This window comes from Macrotis lagotis, chromosome 2 (genome assembly GCF_037893015.1).
Source record: "Macrotis lagotis isolate mMagLag1 chromosome 2, bilby.v1.9.chrom.fasta, whole genome shotgun sequence".
Taxonomy (NCBI): Eukaryota; Metazoa; Chordata; class Mammalia; order Peramelemorphia; family Peramelidae; genus Macrotis; species Macrotis lagotis.
Window position 1 is genome coordinate 111049438 of NC_133659.1, and position 17406 is coordinate 111066843.

The 17406-nt window shown below is 39.4% G+C and overlaps 1 protein-coding gene across 6 annotated transcripts in view; it reads right to left on the reverse strand.

Annotated features, from left to right (window-relative positions):
• Positions 1-1776: 1776 nt before the first annotated feature.
• Positions 1777-17406, reverse strand: part of IRF6 (interferon regulatory factor 6) — a 28509-nt gene continuing 12879 nt past the window's right edge. For all 6 annotated transcript variants that reach the window (XM_074222577.1, XM_074222578.1, XM_074222575.1 and 3 more), the window contains 5 exons: positions 16049-16174; positions 13724-13885; positions 11563-11952; positions 10560-10678; positions 1777-9628 (listed from right to left, as the gene is read on the reverse strand). In XM_074222577.1, coding sequence (XP_074078678.1) covers positions 9404-9628; positions 10560-10678; positions 11563-11952; positions 13724-13885; positions 16049-16174 — 1022 coding nt within the window. In that variant the 3' untranslated portion in view covers positions 1777-9403. The remainder of the gene's footprint in view (positions 9629-10559; positions 10679-11562; positions 11953-13723; positions 13886-16048; positions 16175-17406) is intronic.

Genomic DNA, 17406 nt, shown 5'->3' on the forward strand with positions numbered 1-17406 from the left:
GGTAAGCCCAAAGTGGAGGGAATGTTGGTGTATGAGTTTTTGTTTGCAGATGATTGTGCACTCAATGCAATCTCTGAAGCTGAGATGCAACAAAGTTCTCTGTTGCTTGTACTGATTTTGGCCTAAAAATTAACACAAGAAAACACAGGTGCTCCATCAGCCAGCACCACATCATCCATATGGGGAACTATCATTTACAGCAAATGGAGTTTTGAATACTGTGGATAAAAGGATTTGCCTTGGCTGTATACTTTGCAGTGATGTTCACATTGAATATAAGGTTGATGCACACATTGCCAGAGCTAGCTCAGCATTTGTGAGGCTCTGAACTAAAGTGTGAGAGAGAAGAGGTATTAGACTGACTGTCAAACTGAAGGTCTACAGAGCCAATGTGCTAACATCTATTCTGAAACCTGGACAGTAAACCAGCACCAAGCCACAAAACTGAATTTGATTTATCTTAGGAAAATTCTAAACTGCCATTCAAACTCTGCTGCAGAGAGCACAGCTACAATTGGTTGGCAATGATGTTCAAATGCCAAATATATGCTTGACTAAAAGATTATTTTATGGAGAATTCATACAAAACAAGTGCTCACATGGTGATCAGAAAAAGAGCTACAAGGACATTCTCTAACATCTTTAGAATTAAAAAACAAAACAACATAAAAAGAACTTTGGAATTGATTGCATGACTTGGGAAACAATGGCAGAGGACTTGTATCCTCATCAGAGAAGGTGCTGTGCTCTATGAGCAAAGCAGAACTGAAGTAGCTCAAAGGGAATGTGTTAATTTATACCCCAAATGTATATATGGATTAATTGTGCCTGATCTGTGATAGAGAATTCCAAGTTCATATTGGTTTGATCAATCACAGTTGGGTACACTGTAATTTCACTAACACAGTTTTCATTTTGATCCATTTCAAGAATGAAGGACAACAACCAACCAACCGAGATTGGCCGAATGAACTAGCCCAGAGATTAAGAATGAATAGACTCATCACACTTGCTCTACACTTTATGTGGAGAACAGCATGAAGACCAATTTAGCTGGATCATTAAAGTGTATAAAGAGAAATGCAAGTAGTAATCTGGAGTCAGGTTGTAAAGAAGTTTTGGAGCCAAGCTATAACTAAGCCTCTCTCCAAACACCTAGAAGTTACACACTATAGGTGTGTAAAAATTATTTTTTGAGTAAATAAATCTAGAGATTTGGAGGGACCAAAAACCTAAGAATTGTATATGAAGCAAGGTCCTAGGTCATTAAAATTTGTATTTGATTGTCTGTCTTTATTGTAAACGGTTCAGTAATGGAAAAAGTAAATAAATTTCCTAGATATTGATAACACAGGAGATAGAGTATAAAGGTTAGAATTGGTGACCCTGTTTCAAATCTGTAACATCTGGTAACATGAATAAGTCATTTAACTTCATCATCAGTTTTCTTAGCTCTAAAATCAAGCGGCTCCAATTCTGATGGCTGCATGGGATTTGGACTAAACAATAGAGAAGAGGTAGTCCAAAAAAAAGAAAAAGATAAATCTTAGTCTCCAGGCTTCTTTGGGCTTTTGTTGACTTCTCAAACTGATGCCCAGATATGATGTGGACTAAATGAAGTTAATACCCCTTTTGCAAAGGAGAGACTTACCAGCAGCTTCACCATAACAGAGGGCAGCAGAGGGCAGCAGAGACAAAGATCAATTAAGGGCAAAACCAGAACATCCCAAAAGACTTGGCATCCAGAAATAAGCTGTACATTCTTATCACCAAAGTATGTCAGCAGCCCTGCAATTGTCCCAGACATATCTGAGCTCTTGCCACACTTGTTCCTTATATTTATATCCCATCTATTCCTTTCCTAAGTTACCTGTTTTTTGTTGTTAATCATTTTTGAGTCATGTCTGACTCCTCATGACTGTGTTTGGGGTTTTCTTGGTAGAGATTCTCAGTGGCTTGCCATTTTCTTCTCCAATTCATTTTATAGATGAGGAAATTGAGGTAAACAAAGTTAAGTGACTTGTCTAGGGTCACAGAGCTAGTGTCTGAGGTCATATTTGTACTCGGGTCTTCATGACTCCTGACTCAGGATTCCATCCACTGTACCACCTAGCTACCCTTACCTGTGTTTACTGTGTGCACACACTTGAAAGTGGGGAGGGGAATCTTTTTTTCATTTCTGAATTTGCTATGCTGTTTGACTAAATTTCTATAAGCTTTGAACTTAAAAAAAAAAAGATAAAATAAGATGAAGCAGTTGAGTTCAATGGCTTCTAATCCCTGAGATTGTCTCCTGGATGAGGGTAACAGCTTCCAAATTGATTCTTCTGCCTTAAGTCTCTTTCCATTCCAATCCATTTGCCCCACTAGGAGATTGTCTTCAAGCAAAGGAGAGGCTTTTGTCACTTTCCTACCTCCTTGTTAGTACACTCTGATGGGTCTCTACTACTTCTAGGTTAAAAATAAACTTCATTCTTGGGCATTTGAAGATCTTTACAACCTTGGGACCCACTTGTTTTCCCAGTATTTTTATACATTTCTCTCCTCCATCCATCTTGCAATCCAGACATTTTGCCTTATTTGTTCTTCTCATTCAGATCCCTCTCCAGTCTCTAGGTCTTTGCAATGACTGGCCTCCCTACCTTGAATGCCATCTCTCTTCATCTCCCATTCTTAGAATTCCCCAGCTTCTTTCAAAACTCAATTCAAATGTTACCTGATTCCCCAGATGCTAATGCCATCCCCTCTAAGGTTACTATCCATCATATGTAGCTTGTATGTACCTATTTATTTACATCCCCCATTTGAATTTATTTACATAGTGTCTCCTCAGAAGCAGTCACTGGTTTTTCCTTGTTTTTAATTGTTATTGTTGTTGTTTGTTGAGGGTTCATTTGTGGGTTTTGTATTGCCTGTGCTCAATCTAAGGCTTGGGACAACAGTAAGGACTTACAAAATGTTAACTATCTGATTGAGCCTATGATAACCCTTTCAGCTTTCTTCTGCAAGGAAAAAAGCAGGAGAAAATTGAGGCAGTGGCATTTCTAGTTGAGATTTGAGGTATAATTTGTCATCAGTCACCAGCAATTTGGCTTAACAGGGAATTGGGAACCCAAGAGCAAGGGAGGGAAAGAAAACTGTTCTGAAACTCTTGAAAACATCAGAGTTCCTGATTCTGGTTTTTGAGGAAAAAACCCTTATATTGCCAAAAAAATCACAAGAGGAAGGAATGATTCTAGATTTATCTAGGTAAGCTACATAAAACCACTCATGCAGGACTCCAACTTTTCTTTACAATTTCAATCCACATCATGTACCAAAGATTGTTGTTTAGGGGTTACTTTCAGAATAGTGTTCCATGCATGCAATGCCATCTCAAACCCAGGTAATAACTAATTTTTATACAGATTGCAAAGTATTTTATATATACTTTCTCATATGAGTCTCAATATAACCTCAGGTGATTAAGTACCTTAGGTATTATTATACCCATCTGAGAGTTAAGAAAAATGAAGTTAAATAATTTGCCTATAGTCATGTAATCTACAAGGCAAGCTTTGAACCAAATTCTTCCTCATTATAAGTTCAAAGCACTATCTACTATACAATAAGGCCTTAGCATACAGATGTGGAATCCAGACACCTGTGATTGTCAGATCTGTACAGGAAAGAATGAAAAAAATGGGAAGAAAACTAGTATCACTTGGCACCTTACTTGGGCTTCTCCAGTAATTATCTCTCTCTTTTTTAAAAGCTTTACATTATATAGATACAATTCTAAACAACACTCATAAGGAGACAAATTGAGTGAATTCACTTCAACTTGTGCTGGAGGGAATATCATGCTGACTCTTCCCTGACTTTCTACTCCTTTGTGAAGACCCTAAAAGCAGGGGAAAAGAAGCCAAGACTTCTATTAGAGGAAGACAGTGGGCACTTATGGAGGCTGCTCATACTTCCTGATAATCAGATGCCACATGTTAACCATGCCCTGAAATAAGTTCAGTGGGAACTTAATATTGGCTCCCAAATAGAGGAAAGGGTGCGGGGATTGTAGACGAGTGGGCCAGCTATCATAGTACTATTGACATCCTTCCATGGGACCCGGAATCAAGGCTCTTAGCAGCAACAGGACATGAACAATGGTGGAAGCCCCCCCCCAAGGTTTCTGGACCTTATAAGTGGGGGGAACAGGTCACTTCCCCAGGACATTCTCCAGCACTGGGCTGCTCATTTTGAACATGGCTTCTTCCATTTCTTGCCCCATCCCACCTCCCAGGTCCTTCACCCTGAGAAGCAAAGCACCTGGCCTCTTCCTGGGCTCCTATACTTTTTTCTTATTTATTCCTGTTATGAGGCAAGGCTCTTTGAGTCTTACAAAATTCAACCTCTCCATCAGCCAGGAGGATGAATCTTAAGGGAGGAACTTGAACATTGTAATCTTGTGTTTCCTCTCAAAAAAACTTCTCTACAACCACTAGTACTCTGCCTAAACTCTCTGCTCATTGGTTAATATATCTTCATCCCTTTATACTCACACCCCACATTTCTGTGATCCTAAACTTCCAGTGGCCAAGTCACAAACTTTCTTCCTCTACTCTTTGCTTCCTCATACCAAGCTGACCTCAACCTACTCTCATGTTCCAGTCCAGATCTTCCTACCTCTTCTACTGTATTCACCTACTCTATAATTAATAAACTTCCTTTCATCTCAAACCTCTTTTTCATCTTTCCCATTTTCTAGCCTTCAATGAAATGGAGTTCCTTCCTGATGATACTGTTTTCCTCACCACCCTTTCCAGTGTTGACTATACTTTCTCTCATTTACTCTTCTGCCTTCACTGGATGTGAGGAATGTTCCTTACTCCTTGGTGCTAATTCCACATTCTCCTTTGTGGTTCATTCTACCCTAGTTTATCATCCAATCTAGATCCAGTAAAACTACTGACTTCTTCCTTCTTTCTTCAGTGAGTTCATTAGCTGACTCATGGTCTTTTTTCTCCAATTCTTGCCCTTTTTTTTCTCTAATTCTTGAAATAAGAGATTTCAACATACATACTGATATATACATCAATATAATATACCTTCAAATATCTAACTTCTCGATTCCTCAATCCCAAGATGGTCATATCCATGACCCATAAAAGTTACACTTCCATGTTCAGTAACTCAGAAATCTCTATATCCGATCATAATTTATTATTATTCCATCTTTCCCCATGTCTTATGACCCCTAACTCTGTTCTTCATCCTCACCATGACCTCCATTCTTTCCTGTCCTCAGATCTTTCCCAAGCAATTCCCTATATCCCTGCATCGAATCTTCTTCTTTCTTCTCTATCTGAACCCTTTAGTCAACCTACTTAGCTCCCACCCTTGTTTCCCTTGTTCCCCTTTCCAACAACTGATAAGCTTTGCCAAGTATCAACTCCAGACCATTCCCACCATCTGTCTCTTTTAATCCTATTCATATGCAGCTGAATAGAGCTGGAAGATATCACAAAACCTGGCTGACTGGGTCCACTACAAATTTATGTTATCTAAGCTCAACTGGGCCCTCTTTTCCTGTCTGGCTGGTTTGAGTGAGAAAGATCTTGTAAGCATCTGGATGGGGAGGGCCCTTGAGCTCTTCTATTCAGGCCAACAAGCAACCAATGAATATGGGCCTCTATTCTTTACCTCTTTTGTTTTTTCTTTCTTGATCTTACATGAAGGAATATCAGACCTAATGTTGACCTTGTGAACTTTGAAATGTCAAGGAAGTGAGTGGTCAAAGATCTGGAAGCAGTAGTTCATACAAGATTTTAGAGAGAAGAGAATTTGCTTGACCTAGCATAGAAGTGGATCAAAGTCAACCAAGAATAGGTTCATCCACTACTAACATATGCTACATTGGAAAGTGAAGATGGGACTAAAGTTCCATCTACTTTAAATTTGAGTCCACTCTTTCCCATTCCAGCAGACTCTGTGTTTAGGGTATGTATGGTGGACCCCCCCCCCAATTTAGGGGAATATGTTAATACTTCTATTCCTGCTATATCTCCTCATTAAATATTACTTTGTAAAAACTTTAAAAAATACTCAATTGGAGCCTTACTGCAAAAACCTTTAATTTAAAGCTCACTCTCCTCTTGCCCTCCTTATCTCATATCATTGAGACAGCTTCCTTTATTTCTTCCTTCACTCCACACTCAAATGAAGAGGTGGCCCTTCTCCTTGCCAAAGCAGACCTCCTCTACATTTATCCTTGATTCAGTCCCTCTAGATTTCTCCAGCAAAAAGAAATTTTATCATCCTCACTCTTATCTTTCAATCACTCCCTAACTAACACTATCTACTATATTCTTTGCTGCCTATATTTGTTCATGTCTCCTCCTTCACCATTTGATCCAACTATCCCTTCTAGTTATATTCCTCTATCTCTTTATTTTTTCCATTTAAACAATCTGGGAATGCCACCTAGAAAAAATGTCTTCTCTCTTTCACTTTCTGGCTTCTGACCTCATAATTCAACTGAAATTACCCTATCCAAAATTATCAATGCTCTTAATTGCTACATCTAGGGGTCTTTATTTCAGTACTGACCTTCTGGTCTCCCTGAAGTATCTAACACTGCCATTCATCTTCTCTTCTACATACTATCTCATCTCTAGCTTTTCATGACAATGTTCTCTCCTGGTTCTCTTTCTCTTTGTCTGCCTTTTCCATCCCAGTTGTCTTTCCTGATTCTTAGATGTCAAGGTCTCTAACATTCTGGGTCCCCTTCTCTCTGTATTATCTTGGTTGATGAACTTATCAGCTCCTGTGGGTACATTTATTATCTCTTTACAGATAACTATCAGATGGATATAACCAGTCCTAGTATCTCCTAGTTCCAGTCTTTCATCAGCTCCTTCTAGACATTTCAATGTCCTAAAAGTGTCTCAAAATCAACAAGCCCAAAACATTGTCTTTCCCTCCAAACTATTCCCACTTCCAAACTTTCCTATGTAGGAAGTCTGAAAAGAAAACCTCCCAAGTCACCCAAACTTTCAACCTTTGTGTCATTCCAGACTCTCCACTCTACTCATGTCTCATATTCAATCCATTGCCAGGTCTTGTTTTCCCCCCCTCCACAATGTCCCTTTGTGTATGACCCCTTTCTTCTAATCACATAGTAATAATGTTTGTCCTTCATTTTTGAAGAAGAGCATGACATCAGAGAAATGATGCCATAACAAGCATGTAAATTGGATTTGAAGGAGGGATACTGTGCTAAGTCACTAGCCTCACTTTCTCCTCCACAGCCATCTGGGTCCAGTGGCCAGATATGAATCAGGATGAGTGGAGCTGACTCTGGATGTGAGGCAATCAAGGTTAGTGATTTGCCCAAGGTTACATAGCTAGTAAGTATCAAGTGTCAGAGGTCAGATTTTGCCTTGCATCCAGAGCCATCTGGATGTCATATACTTCTCATGGCATCACCTCCCTGATGCCATGGTCTTCAAGAATGAAGAAACATTATTAATCTCACAGTGATTATAGTTGTACCCTCATTATCTCAAGTGTGGACTACTCCAATAGCCTTCTAAATAATCCTCCTACTTCAAGTCTCTCCTCATCCCAATTCACCTTCCACTCACAAAGGTGATTTTTCTAAATCATAGGTCTGACTATGTTACCCTGTCCTCATTAAACTCAAGTGGCTTCTATTAGCTCCAGGGTCAAATTTAAAATTCTCTATTTGTGGTTCATCCTTTTCAAAATATATATACTGGTTCATATCTGCATACTGTCCAAATCACCATTGGATTGATCTCACCAGGGAACCATTACAATCTAGCTTTCCATCCTTGTCAATAAAGGCAGCTAGGTATCACATTGAATAGCGCTATACTTAGTTAGGAAGACCTAAGTCTGAATCCCACATGAAATCCTCAGCAAGTCACATATTCTAATGGAAACCATAATAACACCTGCCTCACAAAGTGAGAATCAAGTTTTTTTTATAAACAAAACAATGTAAAAACCTTAAAATATCAACAAAATGTCGTCCATTATAATACCTTTGTCCCTGAGTCATTTAGTTAAGCAAAGTGTTGTTATAATCCCAGAAGACAGGAAATTTCTTAAGGCAAGAACTGTTATTTTTCAATTATAGTATCCCTTACACAATGCTTTGACAATAATAGGTGCTTAATAAATGTTTGTTGACTTAATATTAAGCTTCTTATTAAAAAGAATACCAAGAATTCTAAAGGCCTCTCTGTTACCATGGGAATTTATCCTTAAATAGTAGAAGCCCAACTCAGTCTAACCCACCTCACTCCCAAGGTGGCCTTGAAAGAAAAAAGGGACAAAACCTCCATCCTTCTTCTGGAAAGAGTGACCTGAACCATACACACACACACACACACACACACACACACACACACCAACAACACAGACACACATACACACATGTATTTGAGTGATGACAGGGTAAACATAACCCATTCTTCCACCAAATCCCCAAGCTAGTATTGTTGACAGCTTCCCTTTAGAGTTTCAATTTATGAGACTTTACACACAGGCGACTTTCAGACTTTGGCACCCACTTCTATTTAAATATTGAGCCAGGTTTCTAAGCAACCACAGCTAGCCCCTCCTTCTCACTCCCCCCGAGCCTGGCAATTTTCTTTCTAGATGAGCAGGTCAAACAGAGCTCCATCCTGAACAATTAGCACTTGAGGGAAATTTAATGAAAGAGACGATTTTGGTGGTCCAAGGATAAAGCAATGTAGGAAAACAGGTTTAAGACCTTGGAGGACATGTGATTTAAATCCTTCTCTTTTTAGATGAGGAAAGTGAGGACCAGATAAGTCAAGTAATTTTCCCTGGATTCTACAATACAAACAGTGAAGTGACAGAGCCAGGTATTTAAACACAGGTTCAATGACTCCCAATCCAAAATTCTTTGTACTAAACCACTAGCACAGGGCAGGGTAAGGATCTGAGGGAAGAGATTGTATTCTGAAAAGTCACCAGGTCATGGAATATTCGAATTCTATGATTGAGATCAATCTCCTTATTTTTCATAGAGGCCCAGAAATTTGGTCAAAGTCATAACAAGTCAATAGTTTAAACTTAATCTAGAAGCCAGGTTTCCTGACTCCCATTCTAGATTCTTTCCTTTATATTACGCCACTACTGTTAACCCCATTGGGTCTTTCAATAATGAAAAATAGGAAATTTATACAATCTCATCTTTGATATAAATTAAAATCAAGTTTTTAAAAAAGCTAGGCAGAGCAGAAAACAGAAACTATTAACATTGTTACAGAGAAAAAGGGAGAGTTAAAAGGCAGATAACAAATCTGAATAATAAAAAATATCCATATGTACAATATTTAGAAAAAAGGGAAAAGGGCTGCAGCAATCAAGATCACTGTGCTGGTAGGGCAGGGGTCATATGCATGTTGGGGGGAGGGTTCATGGGAGGCCAGCTTTCCTGGGTCTGGAGGAGGCGGTACAGTTGCTTCAAGTGGGCAACGATATTATCTTTGATATCCGGAGTTGAGATCTGCAGGCGGACACTGCCACTGTCAAAGGATCGAGTGAAATCACCAGAAAACATCTCATAGATCATTCTTGCAACCACTGGAATAACCTGCTCAGGAAACATAAAAACATGTCTTTTGAGGAAATGGGTCTTTTAAAGGCAAAAAGGGGAGGGAACAAGAGAATCAGTGATAGTAATGCAAAAAAAGAAAGAGCCTCATGAAATAAAAAAAAAAGCATATAGAAATTTGGAACAAAAAAAAGAAATTTGGAAGGATACTGTGGCAAGCAGGGCAGTTTTGTTATTTCCATGTTTAATTTACTGAAACTTTAAAAAATTATATGCAAGAGAAAGTTTTTATTGAAATGTCTAGATTTATTAATATTTAGTTCATAGCAAAACAGAAAACTTTTTTAAAAAAATTTAAGAAAGAATTTAAGGGAAGAATTTTTTTCCAATAGTAAGGGCTATTCTCTCTTATGCAGGTCATCTTCAGGATAGAGGAGATACTATCACCTGAGTTGATTCAGGGCCATCCTGCCTGGAAGCAAATGATCTTAAGGAAATATTCAGGCCTATCTAATAATGCTAATGGCCTAAATTAGGCAAGTACCTAATTAGTAAAATCAAATTTTAAACAAATTCATACCATGGCCAAACAACTTCTGGAGAAAGAATCTTATACTTATCCTTTGGGATCACCCTGAATATTCCTTGCCCTTTAAAACAATTTAGAAACCTTTGTTTTAAGATTTCCTACAGTTCCAGGGAGCATAATCCCAAGTTTAGTGCTGATGACTATAAAACTGGTTCTTAGCAGACTTACTTTTGGATTCCTGTGGTTTAAAGGTTTGACCATCAGTCTTCAGAGTTGAGTGGGTTATTCCCAAATCTGCTAATATATTACACTAGTTCAGATGACTGGGTCATTTTGGGTCCTGGAATCATCCAATTTGGAAGATTTACTGGAATACCCAAATTGTCTTCCAAGGCTCAGAATTTAGAAAGAGGACCAAAGTAGTCACTCATATTTCCTCACCTGAACCACAATGAGCTTCCTTTCTCGGGGTTTCCCATCAGGCCATTCTTCTCCAAAGCACAAATAGATCTCAAAAGGTGGTGGTTTCTCTATTTGTCCTTTCTGGCGGGCAATGAGTTCTACAGAAGGTGAAATAAAACAAATTCAGCATCTCAGGGAAGAAAGGGGGGGGGGGGGGTTGGGGGTCTGAATTGACTATCTCTGCTTCCAACCTCCCATTATTTTTTCTAGCATTGTCTCCTTAAATTACACACTTCCCTATTTGTGTGAGAGAGAACAGACCTTTTTAGATGAATAAAAAACAGTCCATTCAATTCATTTTACCACCTTAATCAAATTTCTAAGAATATAATAAATCATAGCTTTGGATAAGCAAGAAGGTCATTCCAGCCTCCCACCCTCTCTGGCACTGTCTGGGATATAAGAGGAAGCCCAGATACAAGTTAGATCTCAATCACAATTTGGAAGCTGAGTTTATCTGAGTGGTACTTTTATTAATTGAATGAAGGTTTCCCTCCCCCTTTTACAATGTAGGGATATAAAGTACCAACACTGTTTAGACTTGGATGGAATTAAAGAAAGAGAATTTAGTGCCCCTTTTTCTCCTTTGGAAGATATAGTTACCAAGGAAGAAGGAAGGATTCTCCCGTTCATTCTTTCACTTATTCATTCTCTATACCCTAGGGTCACACACCTTCCTTCCTTCAGCCCATTTGCTCCCACTATTTTAATGAATTTGACTTAGGAAACCACAGATCACTACATTTGGGATGATATAAGCCTGTATTTCCCTCTGGCATTTAAGACAAATCTATCATCTTTCCATTTCTTCCTTTTTCCTTTTATCCCTCCATTCTTCATTCTGTACCTCTGACACAAGCTTCTTTATAAAGTTTCACATCCCCTCCTGCCCCTACCCCCAACACTCTCAAATTACTGAGCAGAGAAGACACTTCAGGGACAGAAATCTCTGGTGCCTCTTCGGCTGCTCAGAGAGACTCACCGCTGAGGAACGTTTCCAGGCAGAATAGCTTGACCTTCTTTTGCCGCTCAATCAGGTTGGGGGCTACAAGTGAAGGGGCACATGGCCCAGACCAGTAAACCTTGCACTGGCACAATCTGATGGCATAAATGGCATGGCCACTGACTTCCAAGATCAATCCCCTGTCCATGACATCCAGCAACCTGCTGGTAAACAACTTCTGCTTTTCATTAGTGATCTGATCTGGGTCAGGGAACTTCACCTGCGCCAGGCTAACAGGCCCAAAAAGCTCCTCCTGGTCGGGCATGGGTCCCAGGTCACCATAGTAGAGTCGGCAGCCCTGAGGGTTGCTGACCGTAGTCTGTGCCAGCTCCTTCCCACGGTATTGAAATTTAATGTCCAGATCAGTCACTGGAAGACAAAGTAGGCATGGTTAGGGAAAAAATACCCCTACAAAATACTCCACCCCTGCTGCCAGAAAGACAAAGCAAATTCGGGGGCTTCATCAATCACTTCCCTTCCCATTTCTCTGAACCATAAACAAAGAAAGTAATTAAAACTATACTTAAAAATTCACTTCAAAAAGGCTATATTGCCTGGGAAATAAGATCAATGCCATGGCAATGAATAATTCCAAAATCGAAGCCAGCCACCCACCACCCTTCAGTGGCTCCAAATGAAGAATGAGAATAAACTTTTGGACACAGCTGATGGAAGAATTTGTTTCACTTGATGAGATATTCTTGTTACAAGGATTTTATTTTTCTTTTTTTTGTTAATGTTCAATTGAGAAAAGAGGAATAGGAGAGCAAGGAAAAAATAAAGGCTTGCTAATTGAAAAATAATATTTAAAATAAATTTTAAAGTCTATCCTGGAGAAATGAAGCCTGTTAACCCATACCATCTCTGACCAGGGTTCAGATCCTAAAAACTTGGACCTTGTCTTGCAGGAGCTCTATGGTTCTTTTATAACAGATTCTGACTAGGAAGTTATTTTATGTAAACTTGCACACTATCTCATTTTAAGCACATTGTAGCAACTAAGGAGACCAGATTAACAAGGAACACCAAATTGCTGGCACATTTGTCCAGGCACACATGTGCTCACAAACACACATGAACATCTAACTACTGGGTTGTTGTTTTTTTTTTAATTAGATCTATGATGTCATTGTAGGGAACTCCTAGTAAATAAACTCCTTCTACCAATACAAAGAGGCACCTGATCTTCAGTCTTAGGGAGCTGCCTCAGGGTACTAAGAGACTAAATAATTTTCCCAAGGACACACAGACAATATACAGAAAGAGACAAGACTTTGGGATGACAGAGATAAAGGCATTTTATTGGAGTTTTTTAATCCACCAGAATTGGTATCCACTATAGAATTTAAGTCATTTTAGGACTGTGGGAACCAAAGCCCAGTGGGATTTAGCTTGTCTGAGATCACACATATAGAAAAGCAGAATCAAACCTCTGTCTTCAGACTCCACATTTAACAAGCTTTCTATTCTGCAATCTATGGCCAAGATATAGCTTATATAGCTTTACTAGGAACAAAATCCCATCCCACTCCAGGTCTAAGTTTATTAGAAGCTTCAAATGAATCCCTTCAAACTCAAATGAACTCCCTCCTTATTTAAAAATATGAATAGTTCCTCCTCTATACACAGCCCAAAAACAAAGACAGAAGTGTGGAGAGAAGGGAGAAAAAAAGAAGTGATAGATTGTATTTTTTTGTGAGTAGAACTTGATCCAATTTCAAAATGAGACTTTTATTAGAATCACAGATCTTCCCAAACCCATAGACCTGACCTCCCTTGGTGGATCGAGTCTCTGGCCATTAATAGCTGTCTTTGAATGGGCCCTGCCCATCAACCCTATAGCCAGCACAGACATGCCCAGACCTCCGGAGCTCCTAGGCAGGTAAGCAACCTGGGGCTTTGACCAATGAGAGCAGCCGCGTCAGCAGGTAAGAAGAGCATTCTCTGCTCCTAGTAAACAGAGCCGTGGTGACTCACTGATCCAAGCTCCAGGCAGCCACAAGGCCCAGGATTCAGCTACAAAAGGTGCCTACAAAGGAGGCCACTCAGGCACTTTAAAAAAGTCAGGAAATCCAAGTAGCAGGGATGGGAGGTAGGCTGAATTATGACCATCTTACAAAAACTAGAAGAGATCACTTACTTGGGAGAGAGCTGATCCATAGCTCTGGAGAACTAAAGAAGTCATGCTGTATGGGAGCTGGGGGCACTTCCATTTCCAGGGGTTCTGTTTTGGGCCACACTGCTTCGGGGCTGCAGTTTCCCACACTGCAGTTTCCCACGCTGGCAGGTGCCATAGGAGAGCCTGGAATACAGGTAGATGGGTGAGCACATACACAGATACATTACAGGCACAGACACAGACACACACACACAAACACACACACACACACACACACACACACACACACACACACACACACACACACAAGAGAGAATGGCCCAAGACTCCATGAACTGTAAAACAAGCTCATCACTAGGCCCATTTGTGAGCTTCAATCAACCAGGGCCCATGGCCCAATGGCAACCAGGGAGGCCTGCCAGGAATTGAATTCCTCTGCTCCTCTTTTCTCAACTGTCTAAGTCTTAGGTTTTCATGAAGCTCTGAGGGAGATTCTGAATATATTTGCTGAAGAAAAACAAGGAGAATCTGCTTAACAGGAGATTTAGGGAGAGTAAGAGAATGACAAATTCAAATTTTACAGTCAAACAGAATTTTTGCAAAGGTTAACTGGTATGATCGCATAAAAGAAACTCAATCTAGTGAACATCAGCACAACAAATTTCATTTTTTCCTCTTTACCATGGCAGAATATTTGTTCTTCAAAAAAAAAGAGATTTCTTTTCCTTCCTCAGTCTATCAAATACCTGGTCCTCTAACAATTTCCTAGAGCTCTGACCTGATAATTGTGTTTGCACATATGATAACATCAATGCAATCAAATTTATGGACAAGAAGCTAATTCCCTAGGAGATCCCATAGTGGTCAGTCTGTCCTGGGAAGGGAATCCAGAACACCTGAAATTTAGCTTTCAAGATCTAGATAGGAACACAGCACATGATAAATATTGATCTGATACACATTAGATATAAGGTTACTCCCCCCCACCCCCAAATCTATCCTCTTATGGCCTAGGTTGCAAAGATAGCAATTGTGATAAAGTAGACCAAACTCCTTGTGGGCAACAACTCTGTCATTTTTGTAGTGATAGCCCCTTAATCTAGCATGGTGAACATTCTTGCTATTTGATTACAAAGGAAGAAATGGAGAGGAGGAAAAGAAGAGGGAGAATCAGACAGACAGATGGATAGGCAGAGACAGAGAGAGGGAAAGGGAAAGAGGAAGGGAAATTTGACTCTTTTGGATAAGTATGGCAAACTTTTACTGTCACAGATTGGTAATCTATCTACAATTCATAATATTAGAGCCGGGGTTTTTAACCTTTATGTGGCTCAGACCTTTCTGAAAATCTGGTGAAACCTTCACACCTCTTCCCAGAATAACATTTTTAAATATAGAAAGTAAAAAACATAGGATCACAACAGAAGCCAATTATACTGAATACAGTTCTCAGTTTTTTTTTTAATAAGTTCATAAACTCCAGCTCATAAACAAGCCCCTGATCTAAAAGGCCACAGGTCTTTCTCAGAGCAACTTCCTCAGGCTCTTCTGCTAATCCAGGTTTTCCAAGTGGTTTCAGGTATCTCCTCTGACCAAGGGGGATACAAGACAGCCACAAGAAAATGATGGTTAAAACTTGCTTAACCGGAACCTACATTTAAAAAAAAAAACATTTCCATTTGGCTAGTGTGGAGGAGAGCCTCAGTTCAGCAGACTTGTTTTAGCTAAACCAAAGGAATGTACCACAAGAGATTTCGTGGCCTCTCTAGCATCATGCCATTGCATCTGATTTCTACTTACTATGTCTAGAAGAATGAATTGAAAGAGAGATATTGAGGGGAAGAGAAAAGTCTATGTAGTACTTAAACAATGACTAAAGTCATATTGATGTCACCTATGGAAGCTTCTTATTTCTGAGACAGAGAAATAGAGCATATCACCTTATCTGAAAAGGAGGAAAATGGAGGAGTCAAGTATAAAGCAATGAAAAGTTCTTGTAGGATTTGTCCAAGTCTTTGAAAAAGTCACTTGGACACAAGCACCCAACTTCCCAAACTGGGGACAAAATAATCCGCCGTTATTATTTCATGCTCAAGAAGTACTAGGAATATTCACTACAATTTGTAATTAGTAACAATAATTTTTTAAAATCTTACATTTATTTATTACATTTTAAGGTTTACAAAGTAGTTTCCTAATAAGAAATTTCAAATTAGGAACCAGGTAAGGAACATTATGAGTCCAGAATAGAGTAATAAATATCAGTGTTCCTCATGTAGATAGATGTGGCTTCACTGGCAAAGGGGCCCAGCCTCTTTGTTACTCTTAACTATCCCCAACACTTACCATTGATATTCAAGAAAGGGAAGGCGTCCTGGATGGGGATATGGGGTTGTGATTGATCTAGCTCATCTTCCTCTTCCTCATCTAGTTCATTATCCTTCTCATCCCATGGAGCAGACCCTGTGGACCCTATCCAAAAGATAGACACATAAAGGATTAGCAGTTTAAAGATTAGCAGCTCAGATTACATTTTTGTTTCTATATCTAAATCACTTTCCATCATGACCAACTCCACCTTAGGGGCAGACAGCATAGAAACTTTGGTCTCTGGGATAAAACCTCAAGCCAAGTATATCCCAAATTAAATCTGCCAACATCTCTTTTTTTTTATTGAATTAATTTATTTTTCCAAGTACATCCCTCTCTCCCTTCTCTCCCTCAACAGAGAGCAATCTAATATAGATTATACATGTATAACTATGCTAAACATATTTTCATATTAATCATCTATCTCTTTTTTCCCCCCTTTAATATGACTAAGGAGACTCATTCTGGCATTAAAAGATAGAGTGCTGGACAGAAAGTCAAGAAGACCTGAGTTTAAATCCCTCAAATCTGTCACTGCCTATGCAAAGTTTGGTAATCATTTTAGCCTTTCTGCACCTCAGTTTGCTCATTTTTATAAGTGAGTTGTATAAGATGAGTTCAAGATCCTTCCCCCCCAGTATAGTATACAATTGTCACACCAGATTGGAAAGTTCATAATTTCTTACTTTAGCTCTCCTCCTATAGTTCAATAATTACATTTTTCCTAACTAAAAGGCATTTAATAAATAAATTATTGTTTAATAAAGCACCTATCATGGGCCAAGCCCTGTGCTAAATCCTTGACATATATTAGTTTACTTGATCCTCACAACAACCCTATAAGGTAGGCATTATCATCCCCATGTTATATTTGAGGAAACTGCCCCTGCCACTGAGACCAGATCAGAATTCAGGTATTATTCACTACAAAACCACTGTGCTACCTGGCTTGTCTCTTAGTCTGAGGTACCCCAGCCCCTCAAAAATGAGATTTTTGGGGGAGTGCATTTTTATATGCTTAGTTCCTGGGGAGCACTTGTAAATATTAGATGATGAAAACAAACTGGAGTTTTTAGGAGGAGTGCCACGGAAATATGACTTGACTACTCTCTCTCTCTCACCCCTTCATGTCCCAAACTATTGCCAAGACCTGACACTTTTACCTTCTTACCACCTCTCGCAAACATCCTCATTCTCTCCTCAGACCTTACAGGTTCTCATCTCCTCATATCTGGAGGGGAGTCTTCTGTTAGGTCTGCCCGCCACAAGTCTTTCCCCATTGCAGTGCATCCTCCAGTCAATACAATCTTCCACAGTTATGGCTATCTCACTTC